The 24,791-nt window shown below is 39.2% G+C and overlaps 1 protein-coding gene and 2 non-coding genes across 5 annotated transcripts in view; 2 read left to right on the forward strand and 1 right to left on the reverse strand.

Annotated features, from left to right (window-relative positions):
* The window catches only part of LOC113545306 (cilia- and flagella-associated protein 46), a 67,956-nt gene that overhangs the window by 11,333 nt on the left and 31,832 nt on the right, over positions 1-24,791 (forward strand). For all 3 annotated transcript variants that reach the window (XR_003404598.3, XM_026944599.3, XM_026944607.3), the window contains 29 exons: positions 699-889; positions 1,124-1,352; positions 1,534-1,654; positions 2,468-2,588; positions 3,689-3,804; positions 4,162-4,241; positions 5,663-5,787; positions 8,259-8,471; positions 8,545-8,764; positions 10,741-10,884; positions 11,051-11,161; positions 11,297-11,478; positions 13,227-13,358; positions 13,610-13,775; positions 14,258-14,330; positions 14,999-15,140; positions 15,874-16,057; positions 16,469-16,631; positions 16,844-17,061; positions 17,404-17,544; positions 18,163-18,324; positions 18,937-19,085; positions 19,244-19,342; positions 22,335-22,410; positions 22,520-22,690; positions 22,787-22,987; positions 23,747-23,853; positions 24,029-24,211; positions 24,474-24,609. Coding sequence is in view for 2 of the 3 variants with exons in the window: in XM_026944599.3 (XP_026800400.3) it covers positions 699-889; positions 1,124-1,352; positions 1,534-1,654; positions 2,468-2,588; positions 3,689-3,804; positions 4,162-4,241; positions 5,663-5,787; positions 8,259-8,471; positions 8,545-8,764; positions 10,741-10,884; positions 11,051-11,161; positions 11,297-11,478; positions 13,227-13,358; positions 13,610-13,775; positions 14,258-14,330; positions 14,999-15,140; positions 15,874-16,057; positions 16,469-16,631; positions 16,844-17,061; positions 17,404-17,544; positions 18,163-18,324; positions 18,937-19,085; positions 19,244-19,342; positions 22,335-22,410; positions 22,520-22,690; positions 22,787-22,987; positions 23,747-23,853; positions 24,029-24,211; positions 24,474-24,609 (4,356 nt within the window). In the remaining variant the exon portion in view is untranslated. The remainder of the gene's footprint in view (positions 1-698; positions 890-1,123; positions 1,353-1,533; positions 1,655-2,467; positions 2,589-3,688; positions 3,805-4,161; positions 4,242-5,662; positions 5,788-8,258; positions 8,472-8,544; positions 8,765-10,740; positions 10,885-11,050; positions 11,162-11,296; positions 11,479-13,226; positions 13,359-13,609; positions 13,776-14,257; positions 14,331-14,998; positions 15,141-15,873; positions 16,058-16,468; positions 16,632-16,843; positions 17,062-17,403; positions 17,545-18,162; positions 18,325-18,936; positions 19,086-19,243; positions 19,343-22,334; positions 22,411-22,519; positions 22,691-22,786; positions 22,988-23,746; positions 23,854-24,028; positions 24,212-24,473; positions 24,610-24,791) is intronic.
* trnag-gcc (transfer RNA glycine (anticodon GCC)) lies at positions 12,796-12,866 on the forward strand. Its single transcript has one exon. It is a non-coding gene; the product is annotated as a tRNA-Gly (tRNA).
* trnag-gcc (transfer RNA glycine (anticodon GCC)) lies at positions 14,475-14,545 on the reverse strand. The gene has a single exon. It is a non-coding gene; the product is annotated as a tRNA-Gly (tRNA).

The following is a 24,791-nucleotide window of genomic DNA, read 5'->3' on the forward strand; positions in this document are numbered from 1 at the left end:
TAATTATAACTGAATCATAAGTATGTTTCACTGCTGCACTCTGCTCCAGGCTGGTCCAGTACTCTCTGATAACACACACAATTCTTCCCTATTTCCTGCTTTTCATTCCTCCCCTTCTCCATCTCTTCCCTCTTCCAGATCTTTCTTTCATCCCTACACCCCCACAGATGTACTCCTTTCATCATGTGACCAGGCTGACTGAGATTAATTTGCAAGCATGACACAAAGTCATAATTAGATTGAACAAGTTATAAAGCTATAATAGACTATAATAAACAAAGAAAAAAATTCTTTATTCTGAGTTTTTATATCATACATACATAGCATCAAACACTTGTGAAACTGAATATATTTTATCTAAACAAACTTCCTCTGTGGTCACAAAGGCTTATGGAGGTTTGAAGTGATAAGCCTTGGTCACTTAAATTTGATCAAAATATATATTTTTTTTAATGTAGTAAGCTAATTCAAGCTTCCGCAGGTGCTTTCAAATGCACACAGTTGTGCACATTGGAGTGTAATTAAATCACGTTTTATTTTTGAACTGAAGTGAAAACGTAGAGCAGTTCATGCACACAATGAGAGAATCCATATTATTATCTCTCTCTATATAAATAATTCTCTCAGCTTTGCTCACACGCTCTGATAGTCTAAATGTGCTGTGCACTGTTCAGCCTGGTTGTGTTTTCTGTTCTCAGGCCCAGTTAAGCATAGTAAGCCGTTTGGAAGCATTGCTCCTCAGGGCAGTGAGAGAGGGAGATGCTCAGGTGACGCAGAGTGTGTGTGCTGCTCTGTGGAACAGCTGCTTACCTCTCCTCCAGCATAGTCTCCGGAAGAACCTCAAAAGCCCTCTGCTCACTCTCTCACAAGCCCTAGAAAACATCAATAGGTTTGTGTGTGTATGTATTTGTTATTTACATCTGCAGGAGAGCTGTTGCCTAATACACTTTTTTAATTGTATTACACATGCCACTTTTCTATCAGTGTTTGTTTTTTGTTTTGGTATTAGCTTATTTGTTAAAATTATTAGAAAAACAAACAAACTAGTAAATACGTATTCAGTATTTGTTAAATGTACTTTTTGTGTGTGTGTGTGTGTGTGTGTGTGTGTGTATGTTACTAGCATGTCGTTGGACATGCGATGTCAGATCCATGCTGAGCTGGCTGCTGTAGAGGAGGAAGCGGAGAGGTTGGAGCCTGCAGTACAACACCTCCATGCAGCCCTGGGCCTGGATGAGAGTGGCCAGTTCCAACAGCGTCTATCCTTCTCCCTTCACCTCCTTCAGCTGCGCAGCAAACCTTACAGCACTCCTACACGCCCAGAGGACCAGGCAGCCATGCTCATTCAACAGGTCTGATCACTTGCATGCTAAACATTGTATTTATGATATTATTAGTCCTATGCTATCCTAACCTGTGTAATGAGTTTCAGTGTAGATATGCTGAACTGTAAAGTGCAAGCAGTACAGATAATGTTAGAATTTTCACTATGGTAATGTTTGGATTTTGTTTGTTTGTTTTTTGCATTTGAAGACAAAAGAGCGGGTTGGTGATGAGCCAGCAAAGAAATGGCGCCCCACACTGGTTAGTGCTGGTATTGCTTTGGCACCTGACACCTTCCAGATGGTCCTAGATGCAGACAGCACAGCTAAAGGTATTACTGTTTCAATATATTTAGCTTTTGATGTTTTGGCATTGGAGTGTCTGTGGGTGGTAGCAGACACAGCAGTTAACAAGCACTTTACAAATGCTTATGTGGGGCAACACTCATACTGCTATTGGCATTTCTTTTTTTCTTTTTTTTTTCCCCACATTTACCGACATCTCACAGCTCTCTGGCAAATAAGTACTTCTGATTGATCTTTCCTCATCCTGTGCCTGACCGTGATAATAGACAGTGTTTGTGAATCTTGTGTAGGCTGAAGTTTGCAAGCACATAAACATAATTTTGAGGCAAACAAAATCAGTTTTGTACTCAGTCTAGGTATATAGTTTTATTTTCCAACACAGAAAAGTTTTCAGGACAGAGGGTTTTGCATTTTATGCTTTCTCAGTTATGTAACAAGCTGCATTTCATGAGACAGATTTCATGAGGGCATGTATAGTAGCTGTGTATAGCTTTTATAATGTAGGTGAAAACAGGAGCTAACTTGTTTTGTGGATGTTTCAGACATTAAATGTCACAGATGAAAGGAATGATTTTTCATTCTCGAATACATAAAAAATGCAATTAACAAATTACTGTGGTATAAGAGGACTAAAACACTCTGGGGCATGCTCTGGGGCATGGTAACTGCGTCACATCACCCCGTCATTGATTATTTCCCTATAACGGCACACCCTTCTGCCTTTATTCATTACTTAGCTGTGTTTTTTCGGATTATTTGGTTCTACATCTTTCTATACAGTTTGGTTGACACTATTTTCTTACTTTGTTTTCTTTTTCATGTTTAATATTTAATGTCAGGTAGCAGACTACAGGACAATGTGGAGCAACTTGCTGCTAAGGCCAAGCACTACAGGACCTGTGTACAAAAAGCAGAATGTCATCTTGCCAGGCTGGAGAGAGACACCAATGACAGAGAGAGGTATAGACATACTTGTGGTAATCTGTTTCTATACAAATTTACTCCCAAGATGTCAGATGTCAGTGTGAAATTTGAGTTATAGTTGGATCTGTGTTCTTACCTTGGAACCTCACAGGAGTGTTGCAAAACGTTTCAAAGATTATGTGGAGAGGACATGTGAGACAGCACTGTGTGATTTACGGGAATCCATGAGGAGCTCATTAAGAGGGCCAGCACCAGAAAAAGTTCTACTCAGAAAGAGAGAACATGCCATTAAAAATAGCTTGGTCTAGAACACACTAATTATTTATTGTAACCCAACCTAGCTACCTAACTAAATATGCATATTTATAAAAAAGTTTATTATAGTTAACGGACACTAAAACTAAAATTATAATAAAATATTTTTTTAATTGAAGTAATATGCTAAAAAGCTTATCAAAAACAAAAATACTGTCTCTGAAACTAACTGAAACAAAAAATAAAGAGGAAGAAGGATTTCCATTTTTATTTTTCTGTGCAAAGTTGACATGAAAGTCAAGTTTAGTGTGAGTAGCTGCGCTGTGGGAATTCTGAATTTAAAGTCCATGCCTAACAGTAACACACTAATAATAGCACACTGTTGTTCCTGTATGGAAGTTCTGTTAACTTTTGCTAAAGATAATTGAAGTGCTCGTTTATATGGACCATTATGGGAAAAAAAAAAAGTCACATGGATTGTGAAAAAATAAATCTACAGAGTGTACAGAAACAATATATGGGTTAGTCCAGCAATATTCAAAGGACTTAAATATACAGTGATATTTTGGCTCATGTTTTGCATGCTCTCCCTCTGATGTGGCTTCATGTGGGTTCTCAGATTTCCTACTATGCCCCCAAAAAAAACAAAATACAGGTGAGTGGATTGGCTACTTGTAATTGCCCCTGGCGATAAAAGAGTGTGTGAATGTGTGTGCATGGTGCCCTGTAATGGTCTGGCATCCCATACAGGGTGTTATCCCTGGGATACCTCCAGAAAAAAATAAAACCACACTAAAACACCATATTGCTTAGCTCCAGTATTGATAAAGTTTTTTACTTATCATTCTGTTGTCCTGTATTTCTGCTTGTCTCTGTGGCAGGATGAGACTATGGGCATCCCTAGTCAAGGCTGCACGGAAACAGGAGTTGTGGGATGTGTGCAGGGCAGCTTGCCGCTTCTGTCTGCTTTATGATGACAAGAGATGGAAAATCGAGTGTAAGCAATCTATTTAGATTAGTCTCATTATGTTTTCTATTGGAATCATTATGGGTCCTCACTGGTCTCTGTCGCTGGTTCATTCGAATAGATTAACACTCTAGATTGATCTATATGCAAAACATTTTAAATATATAAACTTCTGGACCAATATTTGACACTCCCATTATATTGCACCCTCCAGGACTAATTGATTAATGGCAGTCATTACAATGTGCATGATTCATTGATTGTTACTGCAGACAGTATCGGAAAATTAGCTTAAATTCTTGTTAAGATGAATAACTGGTGCCAGTTAAAAGGGCACCTGGATTATTAGAAGTATTTATGTGTGTGTATGTATTCTCATGACCCCAGGTAAACAGATGTACAAAGAAGAGAGTGGAGAGCGAGAGCTGCTGCGTCTGCTGACTGAGGTCCACTTTATCAATGCTGAGGTAGAACAGACACTAAGAACACAGGAGCATATCTTTTCCAGTGATGTTCATGTTTTACATCATTCAGACCTTCAGACTTCAAGTGGTATTAAACCAGGATGCATACATTTTTATTTGCATTTCTATTCAGAAATTTCTGTTATACATACCACATATAACAAGTCCATGTACAATGGACTTAGTGGAATTTACGTTTCAAAAACGTTCATCACCTGCAACATTTCACTTGGAGTCTGGTGTGATTGCCTAGTCTGTGCTATTTAGTTAACAAAAAAATCGACCAACAGCTTGTTTCTGACTCCCTCCAATCACCAGATATTTCACCTGTTCTTCTTTTTCTTCTTCTTTTTTTTTTAAGACTTTCTGATTTCCTGAATTAATGAACCACCTGTTCATACATGAGCCCTCCTTATAATTTTCTGGGAATTGTACCAGGTCTCATCGCGGTTGATTGCTGCATCATTCTTCCTAGGAATTTGGCAGTGGATTACATTTACTTTTATCCTCTTCCTGATTATTTACCATTGAATTTCTGTGTAAAAATGAATGCATGAGGCATTCTGAACATACTAGCCTTGTTCCAGTCCTCTAAGACTGCTGAAGACAAGATGATGTGTATTTTGGTACATAGCCTGAAAACATTTTCAGCATTCATAATGAGATTATATAATGACAAACTCTACAACTAAGACCAAGTTTATCCTGTTATTACTGTCTGTAGTGTGCAAATATAAATCACTAAAGGTCTGAACTAAAGAACAAGCTGACAGGAGTTTGGGGTGACTTTATTAACACTGCCCAGGACCCCTGCGCTTGGGTCTGCAGACATCTCTCGAGACATTTGAGAGAATTGAGAGAAAAAAGAAAAGCAGCGACCTTAACAGAAAAAGAAAGAAAATGCCTGTCACTCCTCTCCTCTTTGTTCCTCTTTGCAGTTTCTCTTTGTTCTTTGTCAGAATGTTTCCTTGGTTTTCAGAGGTTGGTATCAAAAGGCATCCCACTAATTTGATGAAGATGCCAGGTGTAGGAAACGCAGGGATTGAATTCCCATCTCTCTAATCGACTCACTTCACTTTGATGCTTTGTCGCTACAGCCTACATTCACTGCAGCTCCTCATCACCAGCCCAATGTAAAAACCAAAGCGTAGGTCACACACACTTTCGGAAGATTTTTAGAACGTCTCAGGTATTTTAGGGCTACAGTGCATTATATCTGGATCTGAATGCTTTATGTTACTATAATAGTGTTTTTGTATGACGTTTTAATATGATTTCCATCCATATCTGAACCCACCATATCTGCCATATCTGATCCCACTTCTCTTAACAGCATAAACATTGGTTATGATCTCATAGTTCCTCGGTTGTACAATATATACTTTCTGCCACTTGTTATAAGTACATTGTTTTGTGTGTCTTAGGCAACTATTCATAAACTCCGCTCTGAGGGAGTAGAACTCAATGACTCACCTGTCCCGCCTGCTAAGAGAGGAGTGTCCACACTTGATATCCACACTGAGAATGACCCTCAGTGGACTCTTTACAGGTACACACAAATATCAATACGCCAAGGGGTTCAACTTCTTTCTCAGACAATATTAATAGAATGGTCTCCAAACCATTTAGTGACTGGCTCACATAGAGAAAGTCTCATCGATAAAATCTCTTATAGCGTACTATAAATTTCATTGTCCTTGTTTTACGTAATATAAATGTGATTACACAACACTTAGTTCCGGTCCACTAAATTGATTGGTCAAGCGGTGTTCCCTGAGTGCTGATATTTAGTATAACAGCAATGGGACATTTCACTGTTTGTATCACTCTGCTTGTCTGTGTTTGCTACATAAAATTCCAATTAATAATAGCAATAGTTCATTACATTGAAATCGTTACAACACTACTGGCAGTCAGCCTATGCTATATGCAGCTTTGGCTTCTTTGTGAACTGTTTCCTTTGATGGTGCAAAAATAAACAAAATTATTGGCTATATTGTGTCTAAAATATCAGTTACTTGATATTCATTTCTTATTAATAGAACTGTTGTATAAAAGCGGTATCAAGCTTGCAATCATGCTGTTGTGCTGAAAATCGTGCTGATATTCAGTATAACAGCGGTCTTGCAATATTGCTTAAATATACGCTCACCATCCACGTTATTAGGAACACCTGTACACTTGCACATTCATGCAGTTAACTAAACAGCCATTCATGTGGCAGCAGCACAGTGCCTAAAAGCTTCAGTTAATGGTCACATCAAACATCAGAATGGGGAAAAAGTGTGATATCTGTAACTTTAACTGTGGCATGGTTGTTGGTGCCAGATGGGCTGGTCTGAGTATTTCAGAAACTGCTGATCTCCTGGGAATTTCACACACAACAAGAGTTTACACAGAATGGTGTGAAAAACAAAAAACGTCCTGTGAGCAGAGAGTCTGCAGGCTGAAGCACCTTGTTGATGAGAGAGATCAGAGGAGAATGATCAGAGTGGTTTGAGCTGATAGGAAGTCTGTAGTATCTCAAATAAGTACTCTTTGCAACCATGGTAAGCAGAAAAGCATTTCAGAAAGCACATCAGACCTTGAGGTGCATGGACTGTAATAGCAGAAGACCACATCAGATTCTATTCCTGTCAGCCAGGAACAGGAATCTGAGGCTATCATGGGCACAGACTCACCCACACTGGACAGTTGAAGACTGGAAAAAGACCAGGTAATTTTTTTTCCTAATCTTCAGCTGCCCAGTTTCTCTGAGCCTGTGCCCATGATAGCCTCAGATTCCTGTTCTTGGCTGACAGGAGTGGAACCCAATGTGGCCTTCTGCTGTTGCATGCTGAGATGCTTTTTTGTTCACCACGTTTGTAAAGAGCGCTAATTTGAGTTACTATATCTTTCGTGGCATCTCGAACCAACTTGGCCATTTTCCTCTGACCTCTCTTAACAACAAAGCATTTCCACCCACATAACTGTCACTCAGTGTTTTTTTTTTTCTCACCATTCTGTGTAAACTCTATTTGGCACCAACATCCATGCCATGGTTAAAGTCACAAAGGTCACACTTTTCCCCTATTTTGCTGTGAACATTAACTGAAGCTCTTGACCTGTATCTGCATGATTTATTGCATGGCGCTGCAGTCACTTGATTGGCTGATTAGATAACTGCATGAATGCAGCTGTACTGGTGTTCCTAATAAAGTGGACAGTGAGTGTAACGTACACAAGTTATGTGTTAACTTTTGTTGTTATTGGTATATGTTAAGTTTTAAAAATAATGTCTAAACATGGTTGACTGCTCTAAAGGTTGTGATCCATCTTGAAAAATGTTGCATGTCATTCTAGTAATTCTGGTAATACTGGTAATTTTAATGATATTCCAATGAACAAAATCAGTGCATGCCAACTAAAATATAAATTTTTAAAATATACAAACAAGAAAATGTCTTGCTTACATGTACCTTGGTATGAATACTATTATAAATGGATCACAATCAACATACTATCATTTATGGAATCCTATCGCTGCAGATCCAGGGATATACCTTCACACATTCTGCACACACCTATGCTTATAAAAGAAAAATGAATAATGTAAAATGTGTTCTAAACTTCACAAGCACCTCTATTCACACAGCTATCTCATCATGTTAAGTGCTCAGCCTATTTCACGCTCAAGTCAACATCTAAGAAGGGAAATTGGTGCGCCGTATCCAACACCACAGCATGCATTTAATGACATTTTCAGTTTCAAGCCAAAGGGGAGAGCAGTCCCAGAAAGCCTTTGGCTCATGGTTTACTAAAGAAAGCCCACAAAGTAGTCTCTCAACATGATAAAGAAGGGTGTTACTTGCATATTCAGCATCATCAAGTTCCTATTATGGTCTGCTTACATTACACAAAATTGTGAAACCTAGAGGATTACTGTGCTCAAACCAATATCAATATTCCTCCCTTTCTTTCACTATCTGTCTCTCTGTCTTTGTTTTCTGTCTCATTCTCTTTTACTTTCTATGTCCACAGTGACTGGATTCAAGAGATGTCAGTCTATGCTACGGGTAATTTCCTGCGAGGAGCAGAACTCGGGGCAGAGCTGCAGGAGCCATGGCTGGTGGTTAATGCGGCCGTGTACCTGTGGAACTATAATAACCACATTCTTGCCACAAAGGGGCAGGACAGGCTTGTACCCACATTCAGCCAATTGGTGGAGCTACTCAGACAGACAGGCCATGCAGGGTGAGGCTTCCTGATGCTTTTTTTTTTCTTCAAAATATAAAGTAAGTTGATTGAATTGACTGTGTTGCCATAGGGAAGTGGTGCTGCTTGTCCTGTTGTGCGATGCTGTGGCACAGGGTATCATCCAACCTTGGTGCGGGACATCTGGACAGACCAGTCAGGAGGTAAAGCACCCTCAGGCTCAAGCTGACAACACTAAGAAAAATGGAAAGAAAGGAATGGAGAAATCAGGCTCCACTCCTGCCATTCCCCTGGAGGAATCTGCTTTGCAGGACATCAAGAAGGCTCTGCAGGTGAGGCACTGTTAGTGTTTCCACACTCAAAACCATGGATTTTACAAGCAATTTTGTATTATTTAAATTTGCAGCCTTTAAACAGTATTGTACCAGGACGACACACATTCATAACTGGATTGAAAGCCCTGTTGGAAAGGATGTGACTTATACAAATCCCACCTTCAATGGATTTGGTGGAATTTATCTCTAGAGTCTAGATAATCCCCTCATAAATGTACATAGTTCATACTGAATGCCTTTTACTTTGTAAAGAATTTTGTTGGAATGAATAGCCAACAAGGTCTCCAATTTCCAGACACTGACTCCAGGCTTTCTTCCTGCTGTCGCTTCATTGTGCATTTTAAACCAGCAGCAGCTTTAGATATTAGTGGATCATAGAATAATTAGATGTCATCCTTTATCTCAGTAGCAAATTGCCTGCTTTTTCAAACAAGAGCCCTCTCCCTAACTTTCGAGGAACTGTACTAGATCTTACCCTGGTTAATTGCCTCAGTGATTTCAAATCTGGCTTGTGCTCACACTTATCCCTTTCCTAAATATTTGCTGTTAAATTCCCCCATAAAATTACATGTTTGAAAGGGGCTAGAGGGAAGGAACAAGAGAGATGAATACTAAGTCGTTTTCTCAGCTCTGAAGAGGATAAAGCAATTTACTGCCTTCTGGCTGTCTACCTGCCTAACCTGAAATATTTACCTGAAATATTTGTAGCAGCACTCTGTAGGCATGCACACACCTCTGCAATACACTACAGTTATATTAACGCTGACAGTATGGCTGAAACTCAACTGGAGGACTGCCCGAATATCAAAGTACAACATGGGCCCTTAAGCTCCAAACCTTTATGTATCAGTTGTCCCTGTATCATGTTTAGGTCCCTGGAGCAAGGCATGGTGAGTTGCGCTTCAGCTGTGCCTCTTTTAGTTTTATGCACCACAGAGAACTCTTCCCTCCTCTCTTTTCTACTGTGTGTTTGAAAACACTGACCTGCTATGAGACACCAGATTTAGGACAGAATCTTTACTTAATATCTAATTAATTTGAGTTTTATTAAATTCTCATTAAAATGTTGATTAGATGGACCAAATTAAACCTTGATTAGCTGGGCTTGTGAAGGGCTAGAAGCAGTTCTCCATGTGGAGTCTCATCTCAGATTGCAGATGTATAACAAGGAAGAGACTGTTTTCATACACAAGAAGTTCATGTTGAAATTACAAACTTAAAAGCATGTGAACTCAAAATGCATGACACCACTAGCTACATTACTACAATATTTTATCATTTCCTTTTGCATTTTGTAATAAACAATCATTCGACACAGATTTAGAGTTCTCTCTGTTTGTAAAATGTCATATTTTTAAAAACGTTTGCTGAAAGAGCACTGATTTGAATTAGATAAGACTTTTGAGTACAAGTACAACAAATTGGCCAGATAGCAGCTGTGGAAATGAGAGACAGTGGCTTTGAAAAGTGTCAAGTCATTTTGCACCTGCCTATTCTGCCATTCAAGCATATCAAACAGGAGTGATGAATCCATGGATAGATGGATAGATCCATGGATTGTTTGATCATGCTATTCAAGCATATCAGACAGGAGTGATGGATCAGTTGATGAATGAGTAGCTGGATGAATGGTTGGATGTTTTTTTTTCAGTGTTTTTTTCCTGATTGTTTGCCTACTCTAGTTATTCTTTGACACCTTCGGCTAAAGATTAACTATTAGAAGTATATGTAACTATAATTGTAACTATTGTATTATACATACAAACCTGTTTATCCATTGCAAATATTTTGAAATCTATCTACAAGTTAGTGTTTACTGTTTCTCATGTTTCACAGCTGTAATATCACATGGTTTTTGCTTCACCTAACCTTGCTTACCTGTCTGTTGATTGCTACCATGTGTAATGATATCAAGCCTTGGATTAGGCCAAATAGCAGTACTTTACACAATGTTTGTCTTTTCTGTGCTGTAGATGTGTGACTATGCTCTGCATCTGTCCAATGAGAATGATGAGACAGTGCCCATCATGGTTCGAAAGCAGCTTCTTAGCACATGGGTAAATACCAAATGCCTGTTGCAACAGCAGATCGGACAGAACCTCGACATTGATAATGAGGTGCGTGGGAGTGTCTATGAAACCATTCGTGCATTACTATACATTTATGATACCCCTAAACTAATGTAATGTTTTATTTGGAATAAATTGTAGTAAAAGGTATGAAGGCAGCTATGCATCAATTTAATTTCAATATGGTTACTAAATGCATATTTGATTCTTCCAGTGTAAAAACGAGGCAGTGAAGGCCATGTCACGTGTACTGGTTGGAGTGGAGATGATGCGGTGTAATACTAACCATGGACTGATGGAGTTCTCTGTGCCCAGTCTTACAATGGTAAGGTCTACTCTGCGGTATCAAAAAAGGAAAGCATGACTTGTATTACTTGTACTGGTTTTGCCACCAAAAACTCCTTCTGTTTTTTTTTTTTTTATTCTCTTTTTCTCTTTTTCTGTTTTCATTCTCTGACAGCTCGTGCAAATAGCATCTGACTGTAAATGGTCTGATCCTGTGGTGGAGCTTTATGCATGGTCTCAGCTTGCTCACTTTGCCCATCGGAGCGCTGATCATGACCTTGTTATGATTTGCACCCAGAATGCACTTCAGCTGGATCAGACTGCCATCCATAAGGCAAAAATCTCAGTGTGCAACCTGTGAGTACTTTTACCCCATCACTGTTTTACCAGAGAACAGGAGGAAGAATATGTAGAACATGATAATCTAAGACTCAGATTTAGCAACACTCAAAAACAGTTCAACCGGGGTTCAATAAAAGTTTTATTTTTTAGGGAAGCCGCTATCAGCTATTTGATGAATGCTTTCTTAAATACTGTATTCTATAAGGCATGGTGGTGAACAAGTTGATAAATTTACAGTGGGCAGCACTGCCACCTAAGAGCTCCAGAATCCCCATTTCGATCCTGAGCTTGGGTTACTGTCTCTACAAAGTTTTGTAGTTTTGTTCTATGCAAAATGTTCTCCTTGTGTCTGCATGGGTTTTTTGTGTTCTCTGGTTTCCTCCCATCTCCCAAAAGCATACCAGTGGAGTGGCTCTACTAAATTGGCCCAAGGTGTGAATGAATGTGTTAATGTGGGTATGAAACACAGCCTTGTCTCCTCTGCTTCTCCCAGAGGCATTATTACACTATTTGTATTTGGACAACTGGCATTTTTGTTTACAGAGATCATAGAGGTTAGCACATACTATAGTACAGAGCCTCATTTTTCATTTATGTTGTGGCATTTATCATTCATCTTTTATACCACAAAACATTATAATTTCTCCAAAAGTCAGATGTCTTCACATGTTGGATGTAGCTACCTAGTACTGGTGTAAACTTGAGTGTCATTTACATTACGTTTAGGCATTTGGCAGACGCCCTTATCCAGAGCAACTTACAAAAGTGCTTTGAAGTATATCAAAAATACATTCTGATACTGGCTCGCTACGTCACAAACTAGGAATACCATCAGTCCAAAAACTCTGTTGGGGAGGTAATAGACAAGCACTCAGGCAACACAAATTTTTTTTTTAAGTGCTAATTTAAGTGCTTCAGGAAGAGGTAAGACTTTAGACGTCGTTTGAAGACTGCCAGTGACTCAGCTGTTCGGACATCTAGGGGAAGTTCATTCCACCACCTTGGTGCCAGAACAGGGAGAGTCTTGATGTGTGCCTTCCTTGTACCCTGACAGATGGTGGGACCAGTCGAGCAGTGCTAGAGGAAGTGCTAGAGTGCTAGCAGTGCTAGAGAGTCATGAGGAAAAGGATTATACTGGTGCATCACTGTATTAAGATGGTAAAACTGGCAGACAGAGGAATAAAGGAAGGATGAAGAAAGGGAGGAAAATATGTAAAGTTTCTTGTGGCTATAGCGTGTGGCTTCCTCTACTCATGGAGCAGTCTGAGCATCTTAGCTCCTCTGTTGAGCTTCCTGTTTCAAGTCACATGCTGTCAGGTTCACTTCTTGTCAGCATTGGTGGTTCAGTGGTAGAATTCTCGCCTGCCACGCGGGAGGCCCGGGTTCGATTCCCGGCCAATGCAGATGCTTGTTTTTCTTTGACTTTTAAACTTTGATTAAAACTATTCAAAATTGTGCAAGTACATTTACAGTGTTATTCTTCCACTTTAATAGTAAAAGTGGCTATAATTCAATTGTATCAGATGTTTGATGCAGTCATACTTTTCACAATAGTCTTTAGATACTGCAAAGTGTTACAACTGCACTGACACCTAGTAGAAGTACACTGTAAATGTACTTGCGTAGTTTTTGATATTTACAGTTATATAATCTGCTTATGCTACATCGAGTTTTAGATTTCATGCATGCAATTCATAGTAGGTAAGTGCCTGCTTCAAATATCAGTTGAGCAACTTAGTGTAATGGTGTTTGTATGTATCTAGGTACAGCGTGAAAGCAGTGCAGGAGCTGCTGAGCAGTGCTGCATGTTTGAGAGGACTGAGCATGCTTCATAAGTCCTGTGGCCATCCTGCCAAGTACACAGAGGCTCTTGCTGTGCTCCAGACTAGCATCAGGTCAGTCTGTTAATACCATCCTTCTGATCATCTCTAACATATACACTGAATATATCTAAGTTTGGGGAATTTGAAATGGCATTACACTGTAGCTGTGTCTTTTCTGATACGTAAAAATGAAATTAAAAGACCACAGACATAATTATCTCAGTCAAACAGGCAACGTTTTACATAAAAATAACATCATGATGGTGCACTAGAATTTAATTAAAGTTATGGGCAGAATAACTTTATGTTTAATCATCCTGTAGCTATGCTGAACAGGCAGGTAGCTGGTCTCTCTGTGGGACTGCAGCAAGGCATTACTGGAACTCATGCCTCCCTCTCTTGGACACTCCTGAGCAGAGACAGCAGCTCCAAAAACCACTGGAGCTTATTGTGAAGGCTCTAACCCGCACCTACCCTCAACCAGCCAGCGTAAGCACTTCAGCTCCATCATGTATATCTCATAGGTTTAATTTAACATATTAGAGATGGCACTGATCCAATACATAGTATTGGTATTGAGCCAGTATCAGCAAATAATGGTAGATTGGATATCAGATTGGAGAATTCAGCTTTGCTGTGGTATAGTAAAACTAACTAGTCTACTGTGATATTGGTAAGCTTGCCTACTCTGTTCATATCTTTAACTTGCACAGCTTATCTGACTTACCTTTTGGGTTTCGCTCTGTGGTTAAATGTTTATTTATAGTTATAATTTAGTTTCGTTTAAAAGTAGTGTCATTTTGATTTGTACATGTGAAGGAATATGTAAGGCTTATACTATGTAGAGTGAAAGAAAATTTCATTTTCTGTTCATTTAAAAGAAAGATACAAATGATAAAATGATAGAATCTGTTCCACCATATAACATTTATATAAAGGTGAGCATATAGTCACTTTAACTCTTTTGGCAGGTGAGAAATAGAGTAATGAATGCTCAGAAGGAAAGACAAACAGGATCTGCAACCTCAGCACTGGACTCTAACAGTAAGTCTTAGTTACAACTTACAACCAGAACATAGACAAAACTGGTGAAAAATATAGTTCAAACATGTAGATGAGCTTTCGTGTAACTACTGAAAGCTGTATGGAGTATCATAAAGTCTTAAAAGTCAAAGAAAAACAAGTATCTGCATTGGCCGGGAATCGAACCCGGGCCTCCCGCGTGGCAGGCGAGAATTCTACCACTGAACCACCAATGCTGCCTTGAGAATGTGATGGCGGGTGTGTGATTTAAAGCCTCAAAGCCTCTCAGTTCCTCCCCCATTCTTCCACATCAGCAGAGGAACGGGGGAGGAGCTGAGAGGCTTTGAGCACGTCGTGAACTTTTTTGTTCCTGTGTTTTTTTTGTTCCTCTCCTTTTGTCCTTCATTCCCATGTCTGCCACTCTTGTCCTGGGCATTCATACTCACATTTGAGTATACTCACATACTCACAACTTAATGAACTTAATGTACATTTTTTTGTTAATACTTTTTCTTGATTATTGGGTTATAATGTTTCTGGTGAGGCATAACTGTGACTTTTGGTTTCACTATGTTTATTTAGATTCTGGCTCTTATATGTCTCTCTTCCCCACACACAAAAGACACATATACAAGCATACATATTCACTCCTGATCTCTCTCTGTCACACTCACACACCGTCTCTGTAGGTACAGCTGAAGGTGACCTGGCAGTGAGAGCAGCCATGTACAATGTGATGTTCCAAATCCATGTAGACAATGGTAATTTGAGGAGTGGCCTGCAGGTCCTGGATCAGGCCATCAGAGAGATGCCCCGCAGCCCTCACAGACTGTGAGTTTATCTGGCTAGGGCAAATACATTTCGCAGCAGCACACTCTAAACATGTTTAATTTCCAGTGTATTGTTAGGGGTACAGTTAACTATACAGCCCAAGAGTACATTGTGTTTTCAAAGAATGTTTATAAATCAAGTGACATGTAAGGATTACATTCAGTTTGAAAATTTGCTATTATATTTATATTTTATATTTTCATACAGCATATTTTCGTGTTTTCAAACTGAAAGTAATCTCAGATTCTTGAGTTCATGTAGGCTTTTGTTGTTTAAAAATGTTGCAACATTTTCTTCAGTACAATTTAGTATAGTTTTTTTCAAATGACTTTTTTCTGACATTATTGACTATACTACTGTAGGGGTCCCTGGAGGCCACGGCGCTCTCACCACTGCAGCCTGGGTTCAATTTCCAGCCAGGGAACCAACCCTAGCCAGTGGGGTTGCACACTACAGTGCATTCCCAGTGCTGGTCCCAAGCATGGATAAAATTAGGGAGGGTTAAATCAGGAAGGGCATCCAGTATAAAAAGTGTGCTAAATCAAATATGTAGACCAAACTTTTTAAGATTTCCACACAGTGGTATATTAGAATAGTTCTAACACCTCAATTATATATTCTTGAGTCAGGAAATTATTTGTGTCTGTATAGTGGTATGTGGTATGTGAAATGAATACTGGTCAGGCGTGTGTTTGTCTTCATGCATTATTTTGCTCTGTGTGTTTGTGTGCAGTAACCTCTATAAGCAGCGGGTACTGGTGAAGGCTCAGCTAGGGGAGAGCATTGAGCTGGACATGCACAAGTTTGCAGAGTATGGAGACGTGGCCTGTGCTATGATGTGGCATCATGTGGCTCTGTCTACCAGAGACACACAGCAAAAAATGCACTGTTATCAGAACGCAATCGATAAATTACATGTAAGAACTTGGAATTTTATATATATATATATATATATATATATATATATATATATATATATATATATGTATATATATATATATATATATATATATATATATATATATATATATATATATATATATAAAATATACACATAAATTGTTAAATTTGCCTATAATGTATGTTGAAAAGAAGAGGGGGTCACCAGAACTTTAATGCAGAAAGAACTTGCATGTACATTAGAACATGTGCATTTATGTGGTGCCACCTGCTGGATATTTAATTCTACTGGGCATGTTTAACTCTAAAAGATGTACAAAGGTTGTGGGCTTTGTTAACAGAACCTGAAGCTTCATCGGATAAGCTAGTAATATTGTGCAAGTCATTTGTTATCAATACTAATTTTGTGTTGTGCTGTCTCTCTTCAGAGTGCTGATAGTCAGTGGCAGAAGGTAGATTTACTACTGGAATTTGCAGAGTGGCTGTACTCTAATAATTTCCCTGTGACTGATGCACAGCTGCAGACCCAGTTGGCCATCGACATTCTGCTCTCCTCTGGTTTGGACACCAGTCAGAGTGACAGGAACCGAGGTAATCCAACTAATAACACATGCAGACAGTATACATGCTGTGAGTGTACTTTTGTATATATTTGATATATTTATTGCAAAATGTTCATAGCTCGCTGAAACGGGTTCAAAGTCTACATATTTGGTGTGTGTGTATAATCCTCATTACAGAGCATATTTTGCTGATAAATATTTTTTATATTTATGTCTACGCTGCCGCATTGTTTCTGTTAGAGACCCCTGGTCAGGCAGATGCCCCAGTCAGCAGTCCGTCTCAGCTGAGTGTACAGGCTCCAACTTCTGTGCCGACTCAAACTGAGCTGAATGATGTGCGCACTCTAGATATCCTGGTGCAAGCACACACACTAATGGCTCTCATGGAGTCCAGAGTATCTGCCAAGCACCAGCAGTACCTGTTTCAAGCTTATCACTATGTTGTGAAGATCTGGCAGGTTTGTGATTCAGCATGTACCTTCAGGCCAAAAATATGGAAGCAATTAATTTTACAGTTTTTTTTTTTTACAAATGTTTTACAGAATTAATTCAATTAAATTTATTCTGCGAACAGGATAACTAAAATCTGGTTAAAGATTTGTTTTTGAAGTTAGTATTTCTTGAACCTTGTAAAACATTTAAAATTTGGAGCCAGGCCAACAAAACCACTTTTCAGTTCCTTGCAAACTTCATTACATATTTGAAGATGCTGCCACTATATTGTAGTGAAATGTGTGTGTGTGTATATGTATATTCCCCATTTGGTGAAGTTAACATTTCAATTTGTTTCTCTAATGCAGGTGTCCATGGAAACGGCTCAGGAAGTCATCAAAGATGTGTTAAAGAATTCTGATGTTCTGTCTCAGCCTGTGTTAGCAGATAGCCCCAAAAAAGACAAGGAAAAAGAGAAAGAAAAAGAGAAAAGCTTAAAGTCTAAAGAGGTTTTGCACTTACAGTATATGGCCAAAAGTATGTGGACACGTGACCATCACACCCATGTGTGGGCCTTCCCCAAACTGTTGCCACAAAGTTGGAGGCACACAGTTGTATGGAACTATGGGGCTCAAACATGTTCCAGCATGACAGTGTCACTGTGCACAAAATGAGATGCACAGAAACATGGTTTGCCAAGTTTGGAGTGGAAGAACTCAAGTAGCCTGCACAGAGCCCTGACCTCAACCCCACTGAACACCTTTGGGATGAATTGGACCCCAGGGTTCCTCGCCTGCCATCAGTGCCTAAGCTCACTAATGCTCTTGTGGCTGAATGAGTGAATCTCCACAGCCATGTTTCAAGATCTAGTGGAAAGCCTTCCCAGAATAGTGGAGGTTGTTATAACAGCAAAAGGAGAACTAAATCTGGAATTGGGTGTTAAAAAAGCACATGAATGTGAGGTGACAGGTGTCCACAAACTTTTGACCATATAGTGTGACCTGTTTTAAGCATGCCAAACTGCATACAAAATGACAAAAATTTATAGACTTTAATAGTTTATAGATCATATCTCCATTCATTAAAATAATATTGGAAAACCCCTAACTGTAACCTTTACTGTATAGCCTTCAACCGTTCAGAAGAAGCCCAAGGTCCCAGGTTTGGACACATCTTTTCCTTTAAGCCCAGAGAAATGGGCTCAATTTGAGTGCCCTGAAGAGTTTCGGCAGGCTTTCAAACATGACCGTGGCCCTTGCTCCATCAACAGCCACAGTATCAGCATGCAGGTCAGTGACTTGAGATCGGTCTTTCACCTTGAGGCCGAGCAGTGGGAAAGTCTTTTATCGATTGTCTACTGTGGGTTTCACTTAGCTCGTTTGTGGATGCAGTAGCAATATTGACCTTTATGCCCACTGAGTGTTAAATTGAAGGTTGTTTTACTCTACTTAGACTTAAAGACAGGAACCCATGTCATCGATTTGCTGAAATGTATTTAATGAAGTTACATTTTTTTCAGGAAAATGGCATTTCTGTTTAAACATGTGAACCAGCATGGAATTTAAATTGTCATAAAACAGTGCATAAATTTAAAATGAACAGAACATGGATTGTTTTTTTTTTGCACTGAGGGTTATGTCAACATGTTTCCAAAGCCTTGAATGTAGCTTCCAACATATTTATGCAGTATACAATAATAAGCAATATAACAGTTAAAAATATGTCTAAGATTACACAGGCTTTTAAACAAATTGGGGTGCTGCAGTGTTTTTAACAGTGTTAATAAGCAGTGTACATAGCTTTACCAAGAAATATATGGCTCTATTACATTGTTCTCTTTATTTATTATACCTCTTAAGAATGATTTATGTTTTTGTCTGAGTGTGTTTATGTGCTTCTAGAGCCGGACTTTCTTCTATCTAGATGTCCTGGTGAAAGAGCTGGAATCCATCTCTCTGACTCTGCTGACCCTACCTCCTTTGCATCTGGCTGAGGTCATTGCTCATGATCTCTCACTCAGCAAGAGCCATTCTGACCTTTACCGCCTTAGGTATGCAGCACTTGCACTGACAGCTCTGCAATCAGTATGCAGGGTTGAGCATCTTGCTTACATTTCACTCTGCACTCCTCCATCTCTGGTGTTATGTGTTTCTCTGCTGTATTATCACTGTGTAACTGTTGAACAGACTTTCCTCTCTTTGTTTTCAGGATAGTGAAGACCTGTTGTGAACTGGGGCTTGACTCTACATCACCCTACAAAGAAGCATTACTGAGCTTTGCTCATATTCCTGAGGATGAGCAAATTTTGTAAGAGACGTGTACACTGAATTGGCAGTTTACTGGATACCTTATAAGTCCAGTTTGTAGCTATATAATTATAGCCTGTAGCTGACGGTGTCAGTTAGTGCTGATATTGGGCCAAATCTTCAGAAAACAAATGTTATTCGAGCCAGATATCACATAAATAATACTGTATTTAAAAAGGGTACCAACAGTCAGAGATTATCACATTACATTCATTGGAATTTATAATTTTATGAACAATATTAGACCTGCACATGCACACACATACAGACACACAAACTCCAGAGTGTGACCTATATATGCAGTCAGGTCCATAAATATTGGGACAGTGACACAGTTTTGGTAGTTTTGCCTCTGTACACCACCACAGTGGATTTGAAATGAAGCAGTCAAGATGTGACTGAAGCGTAGACTTTCAGCTTTAATTCAAGGGGTTTAACAAAAATATTGCATTAACCATTTAGGAATTACAGCCATTTTTTACAGAGTTCCTCCATTTTCACAGGCTCAAAAGTAATGGGACAATTGACTGATAAGCAGTTTCATGGCCAGCAGTGGCCTGTTTCCTCTTTATATCATGATAAATTAAGGAGATAAAAGGTCTGGAGCTGATTCCAAGTGTTGAATTTGCATTTGGTAGCTGTTCATGGGAACTCTCAATATGCCGTCCAAAGAGGTGTTGATGCAAGTGAAGGAGGCCATCATTAGGCTGAAAAACCAAAAAAGACCTATCAGAGAGATAGCAGAAACTTTAGGAGGGCCAAATCAACAATTTGGTACATTCTTAAAAAGAAGGAATGCACTGGCGAGCTCAGCAACACCAAAAAGCCTGGGAGACCACAGAAAACAACTAAAGTGGATAATTGCAGAATTCTTTTCTTATTGAAGAACAACCCCTTCACAACATCTAGCCAAGTCAGGAACACTCTGGAGGAGGTAGGCCTATCATTGTCAAAGTCTACAATCAAGAGCCACCTTCATGAATGTAAATACAGATGGTTTACCTCAAGATGCAAACCGCTGGTAACACTCAAGAACACAAAGGCCAGATTAGACTTTGCTAAAAAACCTCTAAAAAAAGCCTGACCAGTTCTGATGCAAGATTAACTTGTACCAGAATGATGGGAAGAGAAAAGTATGGAGAAGGACAGAAAGGGCTCATGATCCAAAGCATACCACATCATCCGTCAAACATGTGGAGGCAGTGTTATGGCATGGGCATGTTTGGCTGCCAGTGGAACTGGGTCACTGGGGTTTATTGATAATGTGACTGTTGATAGAAGTAGCAGGATGAATTCTGAAGTGTACAGAGCTATACTTTCTGCTCAGATTCAGTCAAATGCTGCAAAACTGATAGGACAGCGCTTCACAGTACAGATGGATAACAACCCAAAACATACTGTGAAAGCAGCCCAAGAGCTTGGAAATTAAATGTTCTTAAATGGCTGAGTCAGTCACCTGACCTCAACCCAACTGAGCTGCTTTTCACTTACTGAAGACAAATCTGAAGGCAGAATGACCCACAAACAAGCAGCAACTGAAGATGGCTGCAGTAAAGACCTGGCAGATCATCTCAAGGGAGGAAACTCAGCATTTGGTGATGTCCATGGGGTCCAGACTTCAGGTAGTCATTGACTGCAAAGGATTTACCTCCAAGTAATAAAAATAATCCTAATATTTATGATTATATTAGTTTGTCCCATTACTTTTGAGCCTGTGAAAATGGAGGAACTCTGTAAAAAATGGCTGTAATTCCTAAACGGTTAATGCAATATTTTTGTTAAACCCTTTGAATTAAAGCTGAAAGTCTACACTTCAGTCACATCTTCACTGCTTCATTTCAAATCCACTGTGGTGGTGTACAGAGGCAAAATTACCAAAACTGTGTCACTGTCCCAATATTTATGGACCTGACTCTAGTTATAGATTTCAGTAGGTCTTCGTGGGGACAGTATTCAATATGTTACCCTTTTTTGCAGATTCTACATAACTTAATGTACTGGGAACATGTTGGCGAGTGGATTTAGGCCAGAGAAAGACAGATTAACATTTGATGATCCTGACGGTCTGGTCTGTAGATAGACACAATTTGTCAGCCCCTTTCTAACCTGCCTATCAGTGAAACAGGACCAGCGTATGAGTCCAGATAATATATGGGTTGTGCACAATTCCCAGAAATGATAGTAATATGATAGTGTTTGTAGTTAGTGAGTGTTAGTGAGTACTTACTGGCTAATCTTAATACACATACTACAAACTACATTGTTAGTTCACCATGTGGGTGTACGTGTAGTTAGGAGTCTTTCAACAATGTCAGTTGGAGGGATCCATGCAGCATGGCTCCGCATGATAGTGTGAAAATATTTTAAGCATATACTCTTGCCATGTTAAATTTACTTTTGAATGAAAGGCATTGTATACTTCCTTATATTTTAATTGTAATCACAGCTCTAAATCAGTGCTTCAGATTCTGTGTAATCATGACAGTGAGCATAATTAGTGGTTCAAGCTGGTCCTATGTTCACTTTTTGGTATTGCCTTCATTAGCGTGCTGTTAAAGGAAAGTAAATATGAATGTCAAATGTATGCGGAAAGGAATTAATTATAGCCTACACTGAGGAAATCTTTAAAAACAAAAGTGACAAGAACAAAGTGTTGTAATACTTTTCAAGATGTAGCCATAACACAATTTGAGGTCAGACCCTGCATTCTCACTCCAGCTTCCTAACAAGCTGGGATATGTGAAGAAAAGAATTTCACTGTGCTGTAATAAATATGTGACAAATAAAGGCTTCTTCTTCTTAATTTGAATAATTGTAAGCTACTTGGTGAAAGAAACACCATTCTGCATTTTGCCTTGTCTAATATTTTTTGATATCAAGACCCTTTGTTGGGCATTATCCCTTTTTTAATTTCACAGGATTCTGTGGATAACCTTGGGTGATATGTCATAATGTTACTGTATATTAACTGTCAATATTTTATGCCATTTTAGATGTCGAAAGACAGTTGCTCTCGAAAGGGAAAGAACAGGACCTCATACAGAGGCTGAAGTGAACAAGACACAGGAGGTTAGTTTGTTAAGGGTATTAGAGCTTAAAATAGCAAACAGCCTTTTTGTTGCTTTCTTTTTGTGATATTTATATGGAAGCTAATAATTAGCATGTCTTGACTCCTTAGACAGCACCTCCTTGCAGTGTGTGGGGTGTAGCTAGAGGCAGCATGTGCAGGAAGAGGCTGAGTGGATGTGCTGTGCAGGAGCTGTGGCTGGACAAGGCTGCTGTGTGCATCAGTATGGGCCTGTACCAGCCTGCTAGAAGTCTGTTAGCTGAGGCTCACCTGGTGGCCAATGTAAGAGAGGACACTCACAAGTGTCATGCATGTTTGCATGTTTGCATGTTTCCTCTGTATTAGTAAATCATGAATGAAATCCCCTGTGTAACCCAGGAACTTGGAGACCAAACCACACTGGCTAAGAGTTTTTACCTGTTGGCTTTTCTGGCCAGTCAGGAGCAGCAGCTTGGCCAGGCTCTTGCTTTATTGGAGCAGGCTCAGGAGATTGGCGGGGATGAGGACTTCTGGTACAACCTCATTCGGTGCCTCTTGAACACCACAGCACAGCTTGATGGAGATGACGTTTACACACAGGTTCACTTCTTTAATTTCTGCATTTGGAACAGTGCTATGACACTAGGTCAGCCTAAATTAGCAAATTACACATCCCCCTTAATTTTAAACCTGGTCAGCATTTTTGTTCATCAAGAAAACAGGTGATATTAAGTATGATGTAAATATTAAGTAAATGTTTTTAGTTACTGGTCTGAAATTGGTATCCTGTCCCATCTTTAATTTGTGAGAAATTCAGGTAAACCCAAAGGCTAAAACTGGAGCACCCTCTGCTGGGTGAAAAAATCACCTGGACCACTTGATCTGTGGATGTACACTTATAGTTTAATCAGTAGTTAGCAGTTAATTCTTTTGACTTAAATGTATATCAATCAAGTTATTTTCTTGTGCAAAGCTATCACACATATAATATATTGACTTTTTAAATCAAACAGTTATGTAAACTGCAGTAATAAACCAGAGAACAATTATACAACATAAACAATTTATATTCAATTCAGTTTTAACAATGAACATTGTTACAAAGCAGCTTTACAGATATCCAGATATAGATATAGGTATAGATTTAGATTTATCCCAGTTTGATCATGCTTTACCACACACCACTCCAGCAGCAGTACAAACTTGCTGAATTTCTTAATATTCTGTCTGTGGAATGGGGCAAGGGGGCATGGTGAAAAAAGTAAAATCACAGTTGTTGCATTGGAATCTCATGGTTGTTTGGTACCTCATCACATTCATGTTTTTGGAAGTACTTTTTGCTCTGTTTCTGTTCTACAGGTCTGTCAGATCACAGACACAGCCCTAAGAGTCTTTAGGTCTGCTCAAGAGCAAAAACTGAATCGAGGCCCAGTCCTCCACTTCTATATTGCGTCACTGCAGGCCAAGTAAGGGTTCAAATATGTGTCTGTGTCTCTGTGTTTTTTTTTTGTTTTTTTTTTAATTATTTTTACAAAAGCTGCAGCTTTAAATAAATAAAAGTGATAATGATTTCCTGTGTCTTACTCAAATTCACGTATGTTTGTGCAAAACTTGCATTACACTCAGTATGTACTCTCGCAGAGGTGCAGTTCTGTGTCGTCAGTCTCTGAGGGTCACTTGTCCTGGTCACAGTGTTAGTGCTGAGACAATGAAGAAGCTGAATGCAGTGTGTGACACTCTGAAAGACAGTGCTGCAGCATTACGCCAACATGGCTATAAGACCCATGCTGCAGAGACGGCCCTAGAGCAGGCAAACACTCTGAGGTAGAGCGCACACACACAACTTTGATCCATTCATTGGTCATTTAAGCTCTTTGAATGGAGCTAATATGCTCTAGATCACAGATCATCAAGTGGAGTGGGGTTTCTCTGACCCTAACATGTCTTGCAAAACATGTTGACCTGTTACATTAAAATGATGTGGAATCTGAATTACTTCATGTTTTCAAAATGTGCTTTATAAATAATTCAGGAAAAATGAGTGTGGCTTGACTAATTTGTTTTTGGTTTTTTCAATTTCATGAAGAATGCTGGCCATGCTCACTTCCATAAAAGAAGAGAAACAGCAGCACTTGCTTGATGCCCTCTCACTCACACAGCAGGCTGTATCCCTTCAGGAGGAAGTACTTTCCAGTTGCCTCAGACTTCTCCCAACTCAAGAGGTACCCATTTTATAGTTTGTGTATAGTAAGTGTGTGTGTGTGTGTGTGTGTGTGTGTATATATATGTATATATAAACACGTAAGAAGAAAAAATCCGTATAAAATATGTAAAAAAAATATATATATATATATACACACTCACACATTGTCCACTTAGGAACACCTGTAGACCTGCACATTCA

This window comes from Pangasianodon hypophthalmus, chromosome 3 (assembly GCF_027358585.1).
Source record: "Pangasianodon hypophthalmus isolate fPanHyp1 chromosome 3, fPanHyp1.pri, whole genome shotgun sequence".
NCBI lineage: Eukaryota > Metazoa > Chordata > Actinopteri > Siluriformes > Pangasiidae > Pangasianodon > Pangasianodon hypophthalmus.